The 17767-nt window shown below is 43.7% G+C and overlaps 1 protein-coding gene across 1 annotated transcript in view; it reads left to right on the top strand.

The window, feature by feature from the left end:
- PNLDC1 (poly(A)-specific ribonuclease (PARN)-like domain containing 1) overlaps window positions 1-8801 on the top strand; it is a gene marked incomplete at its 5' end in the record, with an annotated part of 9849 nt that extends 1048 nt beyond the window's left edge. The window contains 15 exons of the mRNA XM_010087376.1: window positions 401-489; window positions 521-526; window positions 757-857; window positions 2011-2090; window positions 3074-3211; window positions 4138-4207; window positions 4463-4548; window positions 4779-4834; window positions 5775-5839; window positions 6280-6333; window positions 6545-6587; window positions 7159-7258; window positions 7723-7898; window positions 8072-8170; window positions 8729-8801. Coding sequence (XP_010085678.1) covers window positions 401-489; window positions 521-526; window positions 757-857; window positions 2011-2090; window positions 3074-3211; window positions 4138-4207; window positions 4463-4548; window positions 4779-4834; window positions 5775-5839; window positions 6280-6333; window positions 6545-6587; window positions 7159-7258; window positions 7723-7898; window positions 8072-8170; window positions 8729-8801 — 1236 coding nt within the window. The remainder of the gene's footprint in view (window positions 1-400; window positions 490-520; window positions 527-756; window positions 858-2010; window positions 2091-3073; window positions 3212-4137; window positions 4208-4462; window positions 4549-4778; window positions 4835-5774; window positions 5840-6279; window positions 6334-6544; window positions 6588-7158; window positions 7259-7722; window positions 7899-8071; window positions 8171-8728) is intronic.
- Window positions 8802-17767: the final 8966 nt, after the last annotated feature.

Genomic DNA, 17767 nt, shown 5'->3' on the forward strand with positions numbered 1-17767 from the left:
TTTAAAAGACTGTAGATGTGGTGCTCAGGGACATGGTTTAGTGGTGGACTTGGCAGTGTTAGGTTTACTGTTGGACTTGATGATCTTAAAGGTCTTTTCCAACCTAAATGGTTCTATGGTTCCTCTGTGAGCTCATTAAAGGAAAAAGTAGAGCAAAAAAGTTGATTACAGTTGACAAAATCTGTTTATTTTCTCCATATGTAAACATGTCTTCCTTCATGTAAGAATGCATCTTGGATTACCTACAGTTTGTATTTTTGAAGAGGCTATTCTGAGAATGAGGAACACCAGCATCTCCCAAATATATGCCAGTTTTGGGCCTGGCTAACCTGCTCTTTTCTAGTTTGCTGCAGGAAAGTCCAGGAGAGAGTAACCAACCTGGCATTTTTTTCTCCCTCAGTTCCTCAAAGATGGAATCCCATACATGAATGAGGTACAGGAGAAGATCCTTAGCCAGCATCTCTTAGAGAGTAGCTGGAAAATCAGCAGGTGAGTGCTGTTCAGAACAGTGGCTCCTCAGTACTGAGTACTGCGAATATTTGTCTATATTGATAGCTCCCCTTCACTCAGATCACATTTTGGAGAAATATTAAAGCCTATTGGTCTGAATGCCTCGCTGCCAGCTGAGATCAGAGGATACAATCCGGAGAGATGGGTGGATGTTGCGAAATGATGATTTTGCGTTCCCACAGCAAGGCTCCACCTGTAAAAATATTTTTCTCATGCTCTACCTCTTTCCCCCTGATCTTGCTTTAGTGCTCTGGACAGGGATGTGCTGAAGGCAGCTATTGATGAAGTGACCCGTTGGATAGCTGCAGCAGAGGAAGAGGAGACTATGATTCTGCAGGATCTGAGTGGTATGAAACAGGGAGCTCCCTTGGGCACCTGTGGGCTCTGAGTGGCTTCATCACTTCTGAGCCTCTGGGGCTGCTACTGTCCTTTGCTGCCTGTTCTGTTAAAAACCGCTCTGTTGAGAGTGAAAGCTCCTGTGCTCATCCTGTCTACGCTTTGCATCTCTGGGCTCTGCTTTTCTGCTCTGTTGGAGTGGTGGGTCTCCTGTAGTGGAAGCGGGTTTTGTTTGTTTTCTTCCCTTTGGAGAAAGGAAAGGCAGGTCTCCTTTCAGAGTTTGTTCCTTCTCATGTGGAGCAACAAGGAGCCCCAGGGAGACATATCTATGCCAGTGGGGATAAACAGGCTACTTGACTACCTGCATTAGCTTTGGGGAGCACTATAGCAGAGCTGAGGAATTTCTGTGCTGCTTTGGAGGAGTTGAGGTACAGGGAATTGTAGCAGAGAATATTTTGTAGGTTTGCTCATAGAAACCAAATCTTAATCCTCTAGGTCAGGGAAAAAAATACAGAAAAGGTTAGGAAGCACAGAAATTACTAAGGCTCTGTCTATTGATGCACTTTTGCAGAGTGTGAAATACAGGGGGTGGGGATTGAGATATGTTTTGTATCAGCTACATCAGCTGTAGACTTAATAGGGTCTGGCAACTGTGAGCACCTGTGACAAGAAAGACATTTATATAAGTAATCAATAAAACTAATTAATAAAACTGTGCCTTTTTGCATGCTGTTCACAAGAGGACTGGGTTTGTTCCTTATCAGCTGTGGGGGAAAATGCATTGGTACTTCTCATCTGTGCTTGGTTTCTGGGTATGTTGCTCTGGAGCCTTTCGACACCCCAGTCAGTCTTTCTCAGAGTAGTAGTCTTCCTCTTCTTTTCAGTTAGTACTTTCCTTTCCTCTGTGTCCTCGCAAAAATTTATTTGCCTTAAATTCTCATTGTGACTTTTTTTTTTGCCCCCCCTTTTTTTTTTCCCTGTCATCGTGTATGGTAATGTACCAAGGTCATACATTCAGCAGTATTTTCTGTACACTGGGGGAGAGACATCTGGTCAGTCCTGTCTAGAAAAATGTGTTTTCCCAAATAGGCTAGTCTGCATGTCTGAAGTGCAGTTTTTACTACTACTACTACTTTTTTTTTTTTTTTTTCCTTTTGGTCTTAGACTGCCAGATGTTTGAAGTTCAGCTGGTTCTGAGACAGGCTCTCCAAAATGTTTGGACACAGCCTCTTGGAGACAAGAAGGTGAGATGGAAATGGGGACCTTTTGAAAAGAGGGTTTCAATCTAGACAGGTAAGACTGGTATTCTTGCAGGGACTCTGAAATGTTGCTTGTACTTCTAGTGACAGGGTCCAGGAGGAGAAGACAGGGACAAAATAATGTTCTGGGAAGTGTTGATTGTGGAATCCCAAGCAAAGGGATCCAGAAAACTGAGTAACTTTGGTTTCTTTTTGTCTGGTAGCCACAAAATGCCTTGATCTGCAAGTGCTCGTCCTTGAGGAACTTCTGGAGGGACCCTGTCTGTGTCTCCAGACTTTGTTAGACCTCTCCTTCAATACCTCCACAAGAATGTACAGTTTTTAGCCTTTTTTTTTGTGGTTTTCCTTTGCTGACTTTTGCCATGTACTTGCTTTGAACACCTTTACTCTGTCTGTTATATGGCATGCTGTTTTGCTAATTGCTATTGCTATTTTACATTTTGTGCAGTATTTTCTGTATTAAACCTATGGCTATGGTCCTCTCAAAACCTGGTGTGAGTATGATAGCAGTCAGTTGCTTAGAAGTAGATTATAAAAGTCTGTACTATTTTGGTCTGATAACCAGTGTCAACAGCAGGACAGATTTACCCAGCCTTCTCACCTGAAGCATAACCTTTGGGGACTGAGTTTCCATGATTGCTGTTTGTTTCTGGTTTTTAGTGCCATTAACTTACCATATTGGTGTTAAGCTAAAGGGAATTATGTTCTTTTGTGCTCCAAAAAAACTTTGGTAGGAACCATCCTCCTAACAAGAGAAGGATTAATAAGGCACTCTTAGAGCAGGTCTTCTGTTACACATCTCCATATAGAAGAGAAGTGAGACAGTCCTGAGGTCCCAGGGGATGCACAGTTTCTCTATCCTTTGCAGCCTAGAAGCTGAACTTGTCCTCAGCATTACTGAACCCCAGTAAGCAATGTACATACAACTAGCATGGGAGGCTGCAATACCCAGTGACTGTGCTTTTCAGGTAATGGTGAAAAAGGTGAGTCCACAGCATCGTCAGCTTCTGGAGAACTCTCCTTATGACTACTGCCAGAAGGAGCTCATTCTCCTGTCTGCTCGGGGCTTCACCAACCTCTTCCAGACACTTGTTAAAGCCAAGAAGGTAAAATGCCTCATCCCTACTCTCATTTTCCATCTCTTTTTGATTTGTTACACTGGATGTAGAGAGATGATAAAAGATAAGGTAACAATTTGTATTAGATGACTCAACTCATTCAGTGTGATCATCCTGTTTAGTTGTCAGTAAAATTGAGATGAATCTTGGATTACAGTCATGGTTAGAAAAAAGAGTGTTAAACATTACATCTTCTTACCAACCAGGTCCCACTCCCAAAGCATGAGAATGATAGATCTAAACACTAGATTTTCCTGTGTTACTCTTCTATTATTCGTGCAACCCAAGTGCAGCCAGGGGAGAGGGAGCCAGACTCCATTCATTCTGCAGTGTGTTTCTTACATCACTTGAGAAAATGCAGGAGTCCACAACGTTGAAAATCCCTGTGTTACACAGCACGCGTCACCATCTAAGACAGCTGAGCCTTTTGGGCAAGTTATGCTTCTCAGCATGCGACAGACCGGTTTATTGGACCATGTGGACCATTGGTCTGATTATGTGTGGATATTCTTATGTTCTGTGTGCAGATTATTGAATGAATTTCAGCTTCAGAAGACTACAGGTGATGTGCAGGCAAAGGCTGTCCCTCTCCTTGTGAGTGAGCCTGTAAAGCTGATCGCTGGAAGATTTTACCAGTGTTCAGCTGAACCAAGAATCCACCTAGCTCCTTAGGTCCACTGAAAATAGACTGCTGCTAAAAAAATACTCTCCTCAGAGAGTCCACAAGTCTCATTTCCTGAAAGCTGTAGTCCTCCTGTGAGCCTGCAGCCTGAATGACTTTTGGGTGGGTGTGTGTGGATGCTGTCCACTGGAGGAAAGGATTACAGCTGTTGAGCATGCCTAAAGTTGGTTATCTCGGAGCTCTCTTCAAAAATATGTTCCAATGGGCTGTTGTGTTTGTATTCTTTCCATAGCCCCTGGTGGGACACAACATGCTTATGGACCTTATGCATCTTCACGACAAGTTCTACAAGCCCCTGCCAGGTAATGCTGTACATAGCTGCTGGCCCCAGGCTGCTGCCTTTGCAGCGGGGATGGGACTGTAAGCACAGTGGTCATTTCTCACCCCAGCCACTCACAGAGCTTAGCAAGTAGCAGTGCTAGTTGCCTCTTTGGAGCTCTAACTGCTGGAGTGGTGCATCAGTCCTCTGACTTCACCCCTTTCTCTTACTCATTTGAAATACCATTGGCTTTTCCTCAGTTTTACGATGTCTTTCTCCACATGTGTTTTGTTTTCAGAAAGCTATGAGGAATTTAAAAGGAACATTCACAACCTGTTTCCTGTCCTCATAGACACCAAGACTGTAACTAAATCCATCTGGAAGGTGAGATGCAAAGGTTTTTTTTTGTTTGGACTTAAAGCTTGTCCTTCACCCAAAGGAGAGGGTATCTTTCCTCAGTGCCCTGTGGTTGCAGAACTGTCACCAGTTCTCAGTGTTGCCCTGAGGCATTCTGATTTTGCATCTCATTTAATGAATCAGCAGTACCAGTAAATAAGCTTATTTAACCACAAGGTCTGTTTTAATTGGTCTTCTAACACCTTCTTCTTTTACAGAAATGTCACTTTCCTCGAGCATCTAATCTTTTGGAGGTGTATGCGGTTTTGTGCAGGTAAGTGGTGGGCTATAAAGCCTTCAGCAATTCCTTTGTTTTCTTGGGAAAAATATTTCAAAGTCAGACATTTCATATGTTTGTACTTTCCCTCCCCCCAAACGTTTTTCAGATGGTTTATTGTCTTTCTAAATTTAAAAGAAAAATATTTGCTGATCTTTCTTAGGAAGTTAATTGTGGAGTAAATTATTTGTTCTAAGTCACTTTTCATACTGTACCACCATTACTTCATTGGTCACAAGTTTGGCTTGCAGACAGCTTTACTTAAGAGTTTTATGTTGCTTATGTTGTGTTAGAAAATGAGTGAGTTTCAGTTCTCGTACCTCATGAGCTTAGCCATGGTGTGGTAGAAGAGTTCTCTTTTTTACACTTCTTTTGTGGATAAATTTTTTTAATTATAAGAGAAGGAGAATTTCGCCTCTTCCTCTCGCCCCCTACTCCCAAGAAGGAGATACAAAATTAGTGCTTATAAAACTGTACTGGGATTCTGGGGTTTTTGGTTTGTTTGAGCAATTTTGGACTGCACATTCTCATGAGTTTTTATGGTGGTTTGTTCTTTCTTTTATTTCAGTCATTCCATGGTTATCTGTTTATTAATTTGTTCTCCAGAGTTCCCCATTCAAATAGAATCATCTAGTCAACCCCTTTCCTTGGAGTTCTCCACTGAGTTTTAGTTCTGTTCACGTTTTTTGTATGCACTTAGAGCAGATTTGCTGCTTAGAAGTCTGAGGAAATATTTAGGAGTTAGTTTTCAGGAAGAAGACTGATAGATATTATTCAGCGAAGTATCTTAGCCTTTTTATAGGATACTACTGAAGTTCCTTTTAAAGTCTTCAGTAGCTTTTTTGTAAGTGAAGCCACAGGTCACTAGAGAACAGTAACTTGTCTCTAACGTACTGAGGAAAGACAAAAATCTTACACATCCATTTGTCTTTATCAGCAGCCTGAATCCTGAAGATCCAACGTGCCCAGTGATAGCTCTGGCAAGTGACTGCTCACAATATGGTATGTTCTTAAGCAAATCTTCAGCGTTGGGTAGCTAAAGGGGTTTTGTTTTACTCTGTGGATGTCCACATGCAAAGCATGAGTGAGGGCCAGTGGGTCTGCTGAATTTGTACAGAGCTGCTGCTAACACATTTTTGTCCAGACCCAAAACCTGGGTTCCCGAACTGTCGTGTGTTCTGCATGTCTGCTAAGCTTTCCAGCCATTTGTGCAGCTGCTGCCTTTTTGTTGGTATCATTTCAAAATGCATGGTAGAGGCATAGAGTTTCTATGGGGTTTAAAGGTTTCAGGGTGAGAAAGGAAACAAAGCTGAGGGTAAAGGGAGGTGGGGGGAAAACTCCGAAACAGGACAGTGGATCTTATGAATGTTGGGATTCTGCAGTGGAACAGTTTCCATAGTGTGCTAAAGGTGTTTGCTCTTGATTTTGTTGGACACTTGCAGCTGAGAAGAAATCCCCTCACGAGGCAGGCTATGATGCATTTCTCTGTGGTTCAGGTAAAATGTTTCTTAAACGCTTCTTCAGAGTTTGTGCTGGGACTTGGCAGTTCCTTTCCTGCTCTGTAGATATATTTGATGCTAAGAAATATGTGTTTATATACAGTCTGTTGCTGTTAGTAACTTAGGTGCACTTTCGTGAGTTTTTGCTTTCCATTTGTTATGTTTCTTTAGCTTTGTTCTAATGCCTCCTCATTATTCCTCCTTCTAGTTCTTCTGAAGTCAGCTCATTTGCTACTGTGCAGACCCACAGAGTGAGTGATGTTTAAATGTTTACTGAAAATTACATTAAATGGATGAGTCCTACGGAAAACAGTCATTAGTTTGCTCTGGCTGACTTCTTTTGCAGGCTGGCCTTCCTTTTGGATAAGAGAAAGTGTTACTGGAAATGTCACTGTTCTAATTAGATTTTTATTTTATAAATCTCAAAGTAATAGCTTTATGTCAAAGCTGACATTTTAAAAATGAAATCAGGGGCCACGCAATGGCTCGGAGGTTGGGAAATGGCACTGTGACCCCTTTATCCTTGAACAAGCTCTCTCAAGTTCAGATCACTTGGGTAAGGGTCAAATCATTTTCCATGAGTTTCCATTTTTGAAATCCGTGTGATTCAGTGCCTTCAGTTGAGTTCGTAAGAGGCAACTGTTCAAATCCCTTCCCTTTGCTTGTGGCTTTTTGACTTCTGTAGAAAATACCAAGATCTGAAATACCTATTTTGTCACCAGTTAAAGAGCTTCTTCAGGAGCTCTGTGCTCCCGAGACACCGTGCAGCAGGGCAGCGCTGGAGAAACATAACTTCTTGTTCCATTGTGTTTTCTGATGTAGTGATGCAGTGGAGGCTGATCCTTCTTTCTCTGAATATCTCACCGCGTTAGCTGAGTATCTGAACAAAGTGAATTTCATCCGAGGTGGTGTTTCAAGCATTGTGCGTATGAATTGAAGGTCTGGGACCAGTTTGTGGGGTGCATAGGTCAGTAGCCTAGTTGGTAGCTTCAGTAGAGGAGAAAAATCCACCGGTGCCTGGGGCCACCTTGGCAAAAGTTGTCGTCATACAAATGACACAACTGACCTTTCAAAATGGCAAATGAGTTTAATTTATTCTTTGTGAAATGTATTCATATTGTTACCCTGTAAGAGGGCATTAAGTCAGTTTACATTGCTGTTTTTCTGGTGGTTTCTCCGTGGTAATTGTGACAGTTTGTTTTTATGACTCATGTTTAGAAGAACCTTGAGACAAAAGAAAAATAATTTTATGCCAACAGCTGTGTTGTACAACGGTCTTATTTGTGTGTCACAAATGTATATATATACAAATGTATATTTTCTTATTAGTAATGCTTCTATAGTATTTCTGAACTCAGATATGTCTCAGTATTATACATTTTCCAGAATTTTTCTGGGGAAGATGTTCCCTGCCAACATCCCCCTGTCTTGGTTGTCCATGTCCGAGGCTGGCCAGGGCTGAATGAAAGGCATATTTATCAAGAGTTTAAAGCTCTCTGTTGCTTTGATGTCAGGCGGCTTTCAAAGAACCAGTTCATTCTGCTCTCCAGTAAATTTAAGCAGTAAGTGACTGGAAAGTCTGATTTTTTTCATCCCTTGATCCTCTTTGATCCAAGTTTTCATCTCACCCTCCCTCTGCTGCAACAGCTCTTAGAGAAGGAGATTTCAGTCCTGAGCTGTGGGATGCTGTAAGCAGCCTGCAAGCCACGGCTCACGGCATCTGCTTTCATTGCAGCGTCAGGCTTGTTCTGCGAGATTACAAGCATCACCCTCATCTGCGGGTTTCTGTCTATCGCCACTGGAGGCACTCTCCACACGTGAACTGCCTTCTGCAGTGAGTTATGGAAATTACAGAAATGGGGAGGGGGAACGGCGTTCCTCGGGGTGCCTCGCCCTGTCACAGCAGCAGTCTGCCGCTCTTTTGCAATGTTCTTCTGCCAGCCCTTCAGGAGAACAAGGGGATCAGAAGAAGGTTCACTTGCCAGCTGCTGGGCGGCTACTTGGGAGCTTTCAGCCCTGGGCAACTGGACTTCAGCCTTGACCCTGATTAACCAGGGAATGTTACCCCATGGGTAGCACAAAAGTATGTATGTGCTATCATAACAGACAGCAGGTTATCTTAATGAGCTGTAGTGCTAGCTCTTGAGGAGAGAGAGGTGAAGTCTCCCAGGTGTGGGATGGATGTGTCTTTCCTACAGCAGAGTTGAAAGCTCTGTAGTAGGAGAGCATTCAAAGGGCACCCCTCTCATGGGGCAGGCAGTGACAGCAATGCTCATGAAGGGGGAATTTCTGCCCTGGCAGAGTTTAGGAAAGAATCTCAGTGTTTAATAAGAACAAAATTAAGCCCTAAATATAAGTTGCCTGACAGCATTTTATTATTCTTGCCCTTTAGAGTCTCTGGTATTGTGGCACTGTGGTCTCTCTTGGCCTTTGTACTTGGAGGAGCTCCTGGCTGTTGGTTCTGAAGGACTCTTACAGATGAGACATGAGCAACACATCTTATTTTTCATGTTTGTTTAGTTTTGTTTTGTTTCATTTCATTCAATAAACTATGAGAAAAAAAAAAGCAATGAATAGTGGTTTATAATTGCTTTCTTGGACATGTGTTTTTAAAGAGGCTGTGTTGGTTTCCAGTTTGCGTATTTTATAATCTGTTCAAAGTGTAGTCCCCTCCTGAAGAGGGAGGGATGGATGATTCTTTCAGTGCCTAATTTACTTTGATCCCATGTTGGTTCTTCACAGCTATTCATAATCCCAGTTTATTCCCAGTGCTTGTGCTGCTGCATGAAACACATTTCTGATGAAGTTTATGAAGTTATGAAATGAAAGAGGCTCTTTTTAGCTTCGATTGTAAAGCAGGGCAAATCTCACTGTTTACCAAATGAAAATGGGCAGAATTGATGGAGAAACCACTCTTGGTGCTCATGAAGGATTCTGGGGAAGAGTAAATAATTTGCAGTGGTGTTTTCAGTGGCAGTGGAGCAGAGGATAGACACAGATAAGTGGGATTTATCAGCTTCCAATTTGTAGAGTGTACACAGGTCAGGTGGGTTGGCATGCATTTCTGTTTGCTTCTAGTGCACAGCATGTGAGCAGTCCTTTATCCAAAAATATCATGAGACATGCTTTGTTGATCAGTTTCTCTGATACAGAGAGAGAGTACTTGTCAGTCCAGGGACTGTGGTCTTCAGAGTTTTCTTACTTATTGTCTTCTCTTAAGAACAGCCTGCTGATCCATGGTTTTCATGAGTCAGACCTAATGGGATGGGGGCCATAATAATCTAATACGTAGAATTGGCCTTTAATGGGCTGTAAAATGGGAGTTTCTGCTTGAAAGCAGCAGCACGCTATTGCGGTGTGCCTGAGGATCACATGCCCTCTGCTGCTAACCGTTTGCTGCTTTGCTGCTCTTTAGGAGAAAAAGGCAGTGTCTCTCCAGATGTGGTTCTCGAGTTCTGCACAGCTTGTGGTTTACAGCTCTTATTTCATAAGCCAGCTCCTAGCCAGACTAGTAACTGACTTCTTGATTAGTTTTGGTTTGGGGTTTGTTTTTTTTTTTTTTTCACCCTTTCAGTGACAGGGTTCTCTGTCACAGTGTTCCTTCAAATACCAGTGTAAGTATCTCCCTGTTTATTATGTAATTTTTTTTTTTTTTTTTTTTTTTTGTCTTGGCATTGCTAAGACATCCACCTTGTGTAAAGGAGAGCACAGGCTCTGTGTGTTGTGTAGATTTGGGAAAATTTTCACTGGATGTTACATGCAGTAGCATGCATTTTCCCATAAAAACACTCTTCTTGGCTTATGGTCTGGGAAACACAGTACCCTTCTTTGGGGTCCGGATTTAGCTAGCTACTTAAATGTGGGGAGATGCAGCCTCACTTGCATCTTCACAGTCTTGGGATCATGGAAATACAGATGCACAGCAGTTTTTTAAGGGAGCACGCACTTTGAAGGAACAAAGAAATTGTTTGTTCTGTCTTTTAAATTCTGCTCCTTTCCTTCCGTTTGCTTCTCCCACAAACAAATAAAGAATTAGTTCCATACAGTATTATTCTCTCTCTTGGTTCACCCCCTAGAGAAACACCCTTCCCCATGGAAGAAAGCAGAGATCCTTTTACCGCTTTCTGAGAAATAGCCCATGGGGTCTGACTGTGCCGTCTCGCAGCCATGCCTCATGGAGCAACATAGTGTAGTGAAGCAAGAGCCTTGGCTTTCCTGCATTAGAGCTGGGAGAGCTTATAGAGATCTAGCGGATATTCCTACTATAAATCAGTGAAGTTTACATGCAGACTAAAGGCATGAAGAAGAAGTGAGAAGGTTGAGTATATTCTGATCTGCCTCCTAGGGGAGAACTTAGAGAAACAAGTAGGCTGTCAGAGATAACCTAGGGTCACTCGCTGCTCAGAGCCCTTTAAAGACATCAATCAGATGTACTAGCAGTCAATTCCCATGAAATGGGTTATCTGGGGGAGAGGCTAACAAAATCAGAGCAGCAACTTTCAGCTGTGGGAAAAGATTTACAAGCTTTTCTGGGCAGCTGTAGATCAAGACAGAAACTCCCTGAACATACCAGTCTGGCCATTCCAACCTCAGCTGCTGCTTTTGCTCCAGCCTAGGGAATTGTTATTAATTGAAGTTGGAAGTGTCAAAAGTAGTTCAGGTTATGCCTGTTCCTGCGTGTCTTCAAGGAGTGGGGATTACTTTTGATTCTTGTGAAGCCAATTCAAAGTGGTGCAACCTGCCTCGTAACTCTGGCTCTGAAGAGGTACATGTCGAGCTGCTGAGTTGCTCAGAGGGCTGGCAGCTTGGAAAATCAAACCTGTCTGCCTAAGACAGTGATAAAACCATAGCAAAGCCCCTACCAGCAGTTACAGCACACCTGCTTCTCAGCACTAGGAGAAAGTTGTACGTGAGCTGTAAGGCTCAAAAGGATTATTCCAACCCTCAATGAAACAAATGTTGGTATTCAAGTTGTGAAGGTGCAAGTTAAAAGTATAGAGCATTCCAGATCAGAATATATAAGTTTCCAAGAACAATTTGGTTTTTGGTACATTGACTTTCCATGTTCTAGATTAAATATGTGGTTTTTGAGATAATGTCTCCACTCCAGTGGGAAGCCTCTTGGGCACCTCCTGTTGCTGAACACCCAGAGTGGAAGTCTTGCACTGGAAGAGCTCAGCCTTGTCTCAGACTAAAAGAAACACCATCACATCAGCCTGTTATTGGAAATTTTATTTTTATAATTGATTTTGGGAAAAAAAAGCCCCAACAAACAACACTGTTCAATTATGCAAAAGTGTCTATGGATCTGTGCATGAAAAAGGCAAAACTATCTATAAATATTTCATAAACATCATCCTTACTGCTCGTGGCTTCAGTGGTGATATGCCAGAGAGCCACCGCACGCAGAAGTGCTCCTGTGTGACATTCAGACCCCTGTCCTGCAACGGGGTCAGAGGAATGAGACCTGGATCCTCGGCGTGAGGGGGTTTCAAATGTGCCTTTCCTGTTGGCATCGTAACAAACAGGTGAGTAGTTGAATCCTCTTGCAACTTCTCCCCAGCCACATGAGCATATAGAGGTGAATGAACAGACAGATGTTTCACCAAAGGCAAGATGGAGATGGGGCTCCTGCGCCACGTAGGACAGACAAGGAGTGACTGACACTGGTTCTCCTGTTTCTGGAGCAAGTGTGCTAAACCACAGACCTATACAAGATCTTCTGCATCTAAGCTTTAAAAGAACATGGTAACAGCAAGTCTCTTGGCAAAGAACCTAATGCCAGTGCTGTAAGTGAGGCTTGTCTTTAAAATACCTGAGATGGCAATCTGCAAGAGGTAATGGTTATGATGCAGGAGAAACACATGGTGTCCTGGCAGAAACACTTCTACTTTAAAAAAAAAAAAACCAAACCCATGCTATTTAGACCATGAAAATGGGTTATTTGACACCACCCAGGCACACACAGACTGAGGCAATCCTGAAGTAGTTCTAAGTCTGGACCTTGTCCAACCTGCTGCCACCCTGGAGTTCACCTGGGTTTCTAAGCACTGGGAGAGTAATCCTCATTCTGTATTTTGGAGTAATACAAGCTCTTTTATTTGGCCCATAAAACTTGGCAGTAGTCATCAGACAGAGCTGTGGCATGTTCTGAGCTTGCTCTAAAAGATGTTGCTAGAAATTTCTGCTTTGCCTCCAGCTTTTGGTTGCCAAAGGTCACGCTGTCTGTAATTGCTCATTGTTTAACAAGCTCCTTGCTTACAACTGCAGCCAGCATAACCAAAAACAGCCCTTCACTCACCCACTGCAACTCATCCATCCTGTGGTACAACAGGCTTTGACTTTCCTACAGAAATAAAAGGATAAGGATTTGCAAACCCACAGGCTCCCACAGCAGTGCTCAAAACCTGTCCCCTCCCCTGGGATGCAGGATTGAAACAGCTGGATGTAATTGTTCCATAGGGCCGCTGGGTCATGGGAACTGATGCCACGGGCTCCTGTGCCTGCCCTGCGGTGCGGCAGCCCCCAGGGATGGGCTGGGGCTGGCTGCAGCCAGAGGCACCCCTGTGCAGGGGGGATGCTCTTGCTCCACAGCTTGCATTGGTGAATATCCTATATGTTCTATAACTTAGCACAAGAGAAGAGCATGGTGATGGGCGACAGATCCCATAGGCACCTGTCTCCATCTTTAGGCTCCCAAACACTTGTACAGTCTGCCTGGCACCTCCGATTCCACACGTTCTCCCTACTGAGCTTAGCCTCCTTCACCAGTGTGCTTCCAGTGGTGTTACTGCTGGAGAAGGCACAAATAGTGCTGGAGGAGGAACAAATAGTGCCTGTCGGTGGCCACTGGTCCCTGGTGGGCTCGCATCAAGCAGGAAGCGGGTCTGCTGCTGCACAAAGCACTGCTCTGTCCCCTTGCTGCAGGTGGCTCCCAGGGAGGATGTGGTCAGCTATTTTTATGAATATTTAGCAGCCTTGCTGCTGGCAAGAGTACAAGGGACCCTGGTCCCACTCTTTCTTCCCAGCTGTTGGCCCCACCAGGTCCCAGGGTTAGCAAGCATAAAGAGAAATGGGCTTTGCCTCTCCTCAGTGGGGAGAAGGGACCGGGAGAAGCTGGATTTGGAGAGGATGGGCAGGAATAGGTGACTGGGAGCTGGAGGGGGTGTGAAAGGGTTTGCTGCTGCTGATCAGTGGGATCCAGCACAAGGCTGGAGATTTTGGCACCTTCACTTGCACATTGCTCCCTTCTCACTGAAGGTCACCACTTCCCAAATCCCAAATTCACCTACAAATGGAATTTTCCCACAAAATTGGGGGAATTTTGGAAAGAAAAAAAAAATCAGAGCGTTCACTTTAACTTTTCAAAAACTGATTTTCTTTGACAATGGGAAAATATTTTGGTTTTCTCACAACATGAGTCTGACAACACCCTGTAACGGCCTATTCATGCAATTTTACAAGAAAACTGCAGCTGCCTGTCAAGTCCCTGATGAGGCAACGCTTTGTGATGTCTCAAAGCAGCTCGGTTGTAGACTCCTAGTCCTATCCCTTGCTGATAAGAAGAAGCGAAGAATGCACCGAAGGCTTCACTCCCGTCCCTAACAAAGGACCTAGTCTTGCTCTTACAACAAAGCAGCAAACCCTTGCTGAGTAAGGCCACTGCCTCTAGGTGGAAGGTGCCAAGAAGGCGACCTCCAACTCAATTGGTTGAAAGGGTTAATGCCACCCTTCCCCCTCTTGCAGATGCGCAGAAGGACGGTTCTCCCCATACTAGTTAAGGAGACACCCCTCTCCGCTTCCGATGCTAACTGCAGAAAGTTAGGTGGAGACCTGAGAACTTTTGTCTATAAGAGGTGAATAAACAAAGAGAAGGTGCTTGCGCCCACCACCTGAGGACTCCTGAGATGCTGACAGACTGATCGAGCAACCTCCCCCCCCAAGATGTTGACACTCATCTCCAAGGATCCAAAGAGTGGTGAAAACTTTTCTCACTCTTCTCTCCTTTTCCTTTCTTTTTCTCTTCAAGCATCTCTTATCTCTCTCTCTCTGGCACATATGGCAACACCTGATAAGTTTTATGCCAGCTCCTTTCGGGGCTTGTTTAGCAGGTTTTCCGCAGGTTGTTCATTTTAGTACTGAAAAGTGATTGCAAGTGTTGTGAGCGGCTGTGGGTTAAGTGATTGCTAGTTTTATGAGTGGTTGCAGGTTTCTTAGTATTGTTGGTAGTTATGCTGTCGTTATCACATTGCTGTAAGATTTGGTGTTGTTGGCTGTTGGTAGTGTTGTCATGAATTGTCTTTAGCAAGTAATTTGTTTTCTTTTATAATTCTGTTACATTCCACATTTTATACCCTACATTTCCCTTTTCCCCAAAACAATTATATGCATTAAAGTTATAAGCCAGTATTCAATTCTTTGGTGTTGTCGCACATTAATTTGTCCTAAGGGAATATACAGAACCTCCACGAACCCCACTCATCCCACCCAGGGTGGTTTTATGAGCTGGGTCACAACACACCCCCTGCTGCTTTTTTCACCTCCTCTTTCACATCCACTTGTGCTGAAGGCTGTCAGCTCTTCCTCGGTGATCTCACATAGTGACTCCCCTGTATTTATAGTCTCCATAAGCCTGAAAAACATACCCACCTGCAGGGTGCATCCCCTCACGAGGGTCTTGTAATGAAACTCCTGGGTTTCCAGCCTGTCCTGGCTGTTTCTGCTCTCCTCTTGCTCTCCCTGTCCCATCCTTTCAGGCTCTCTGAAAGGCTTCTTCGAGTTTCATCTTCTTCCGTCCCCCAACACAGAAGGAGACCGGGGGCTTTGCACTGCTGGTGCTGATGTTGAACAAAGCAAAAATGTAAACTAGCCCGAACGGCAACTGTCAAAAGGAAGGGACCCGCATTGTACCCAGCGGAGAAAATGCCCAGCAGCAAGTTCGTAGAATCATAGAATCATAGAATCATTGAGGTTGGAAAGACCTCAAGGATCATCAAGTCCAACCGTCAACCCACACCACCTAACTCATTAAACCATGTCCCTAAGCACCACATCTGCAAGTTTCTTGAACCCCTCCAGGGATGGTGACTCCACCACTGCCCTGGGCAGCCTGTTCCCATGCCTGCGCACTCTTTCAGTGAAGAAATTTTTTCTACTATCTGGTTGAGATAGCTGAGAAGCTCCACTGAAGCAGGTGACTGCAGGTCCATTAGCACTGGCGTGGAGATCCCACTGGCGATGGCCAGATTTAGGACGTACATAGTAAATTTGCTCCCCTCCATCTTGGAGCACAGAAACCAGAGGGTGACACCATCCCCACTGAATGCCAAGGCAGCGGTGGGAAGCACTCACCTGACAACAGCTGCCTTCAGAAATAACATGCTGTCTTCTAAGCCCTTGGATTCAGTCTCGTTAGGCTTTGCTGGGTCTGGAATGAGGGACAACACAGTGGTCGACTCTATCATGGTGTCACTCAAAGCATGAGCTCTTTTCTGTCAGCAAACGGGGATGTTCTGCCGTCAGTTTGCGTTATTGAAGCAGATGGAAAAATATCAGCAGCTTCTCATCAAATAGCTTGAAAGTTTATAGGTACTATAATTCAGAGAGATTGCAAAGAACTTAATTTCTCATGAGTCCAATGCATGAGGAACAGAATAGAGCCTCTGAATGTTACTTTAATTAAGCAAATGACTTCACCGAAGGAGAGCAGCGTTCATCAAAGCCCCCAGAGTTAAAGCCGATATGCATTTTGTACTGCGTGTTCTATGACAGCTGTTTTACTGAGTGAAGCGGAGTTCTCCGTTACAGCAGGTTTACAAAGATCTCAGCTCAGGCAGAAAAAAGGGAGAGGTAAAACAGTTTCTTGCAGAGAGAAAGCTGATCGTTGGAGAGGACTTCTGCAAAGGTTAGAAATAAAATTCTGCAAGTTGTGTAACTGTCCAAGCTGACAGCATTGAGCTGATGGCACAGCAGAGATTCTCTTTCAAATGGCACTGCAGGCAAAGAAATAACTAGAAAAAAAAAATAAATACGATGTGGGCCTACTGATCTTCCTTTTGTGGGTGAGTATTAGGAATCCAGAGCCCCAAATCGATGAAGGATGGTGCTTCTCTTGAGATAAAGACCCAGCAAATGTGACCATATTAGCAAATTATCTATATTACAATGCACTTGGTCAGCTTCTAAGTACTTTTCATGGAAACCAATCTGATAAAATCATAATTACCATCAAAGAAAAAAATCACCACAGCTAGATAAAATCTTGTTGATGTAACTGAAAAGTTTGGAATTTTTCAGAGCACACAAAGCCATTGATCAAAATTATTTGTGTCGTTCTGTGTTAAAATGGCAATTAATGCATTGTGTGAATACATAAATATACACAAGTATATACACATAACCCACGGTATCATTTGATCTTGCACCCTTTGGTGTCTGGTGTAGTTTGCTCATGTTTGTATAGGCTTGGGAAAAAAGTACCAAGTAGAAAGTACCAAGCATCTTTACCCCATTTACGGTAATAAAAGCTGACAATGTTCAGTGCTTTGCGGGACAAGGACCTACATTTTCCACAAGTCATGAACTTCATTGTAATTTCTCTCCAAGGATCTAACTGGGGGTGCAACACTGATTTCTCGATTTTAATCATTCTCCATACCCAACGGAGAAGGGGAGAGCTTGTTTGCATCACAGGCTTGTGCTCCCTGCCTTGAGACTCAGCCTCAACACGGCTGCGGTGAGGAAGGGCTCAGCCCTGTCACCGCGACCTTCCCCAGCACCTCCTGGGTTATCTCCTGTCAACAAGGGCCAAGCACCGCCTTATCAGTCTGCTCTCAGCCAGCCAACAGGGAATGCCCGGGGGTATTTTAAAGTTTATAAATAAGAATAAAACCCTACCGTCGCTCTTTAAAAATGAGACTATGGAACTGAAAAAAAAAAAAAAAGTTTGGGGTGAAATCTTTATTCTGGTGCATTTGATCTCTGAGTTTTCAGTGAAATGGCAAAAACCGTTTAGGCTGTTTAAATACTTCTTTGTATACTCCGTTAAATAAAAAGGCTCAGAAAAATTTGAGTACTAGATGGCATTGATTTAAAACACTAAGCCAACAATTCAAATTACTTTTCTTCTTTTGTAAGCAAAATAAGCCAGGAGGCATTTGCTAAGACTCTTGTTTAATGCTTGCAGTGCCCACAGCCGCCAGCCCCATGTCCTCCTCGCTGGGGCAGGACATGAGCCTTGTGGCAGCCTCACATGCTTTTTCAGCTGCCTGGAAGAAGGAACTGCAGGCACAAGAGCACACACTTGTTTGTGCAGTTGTTTAAGGCTGCTTTGGTCTCCGGGGAATCACAGGAGATGGCCCTCTTCTTCCTCAGACGACTCTCTTACTTGCAAGACTGGCAAAATGAAACAAAGGGGATGCTGGAGGCTCCA

The sequence above is a fragment of the Pterocles gutturalis genome, unplaced genomic scaffold (genome assembly GCF_000699245.1).
Source record: "Pterocles gutturalis isolate BGI_N339 unplaced genomic scaffold, ASM69924v1 scaffold8451, whole genome shotgun sequence".
In the NCBI taxonomy this organism is placed as follows: Eukaryota; Metazoa; Chordata; class Aves; order Pterocliformes; family Pteroclidae; genus Pterocles; species Pterocles gutturalis.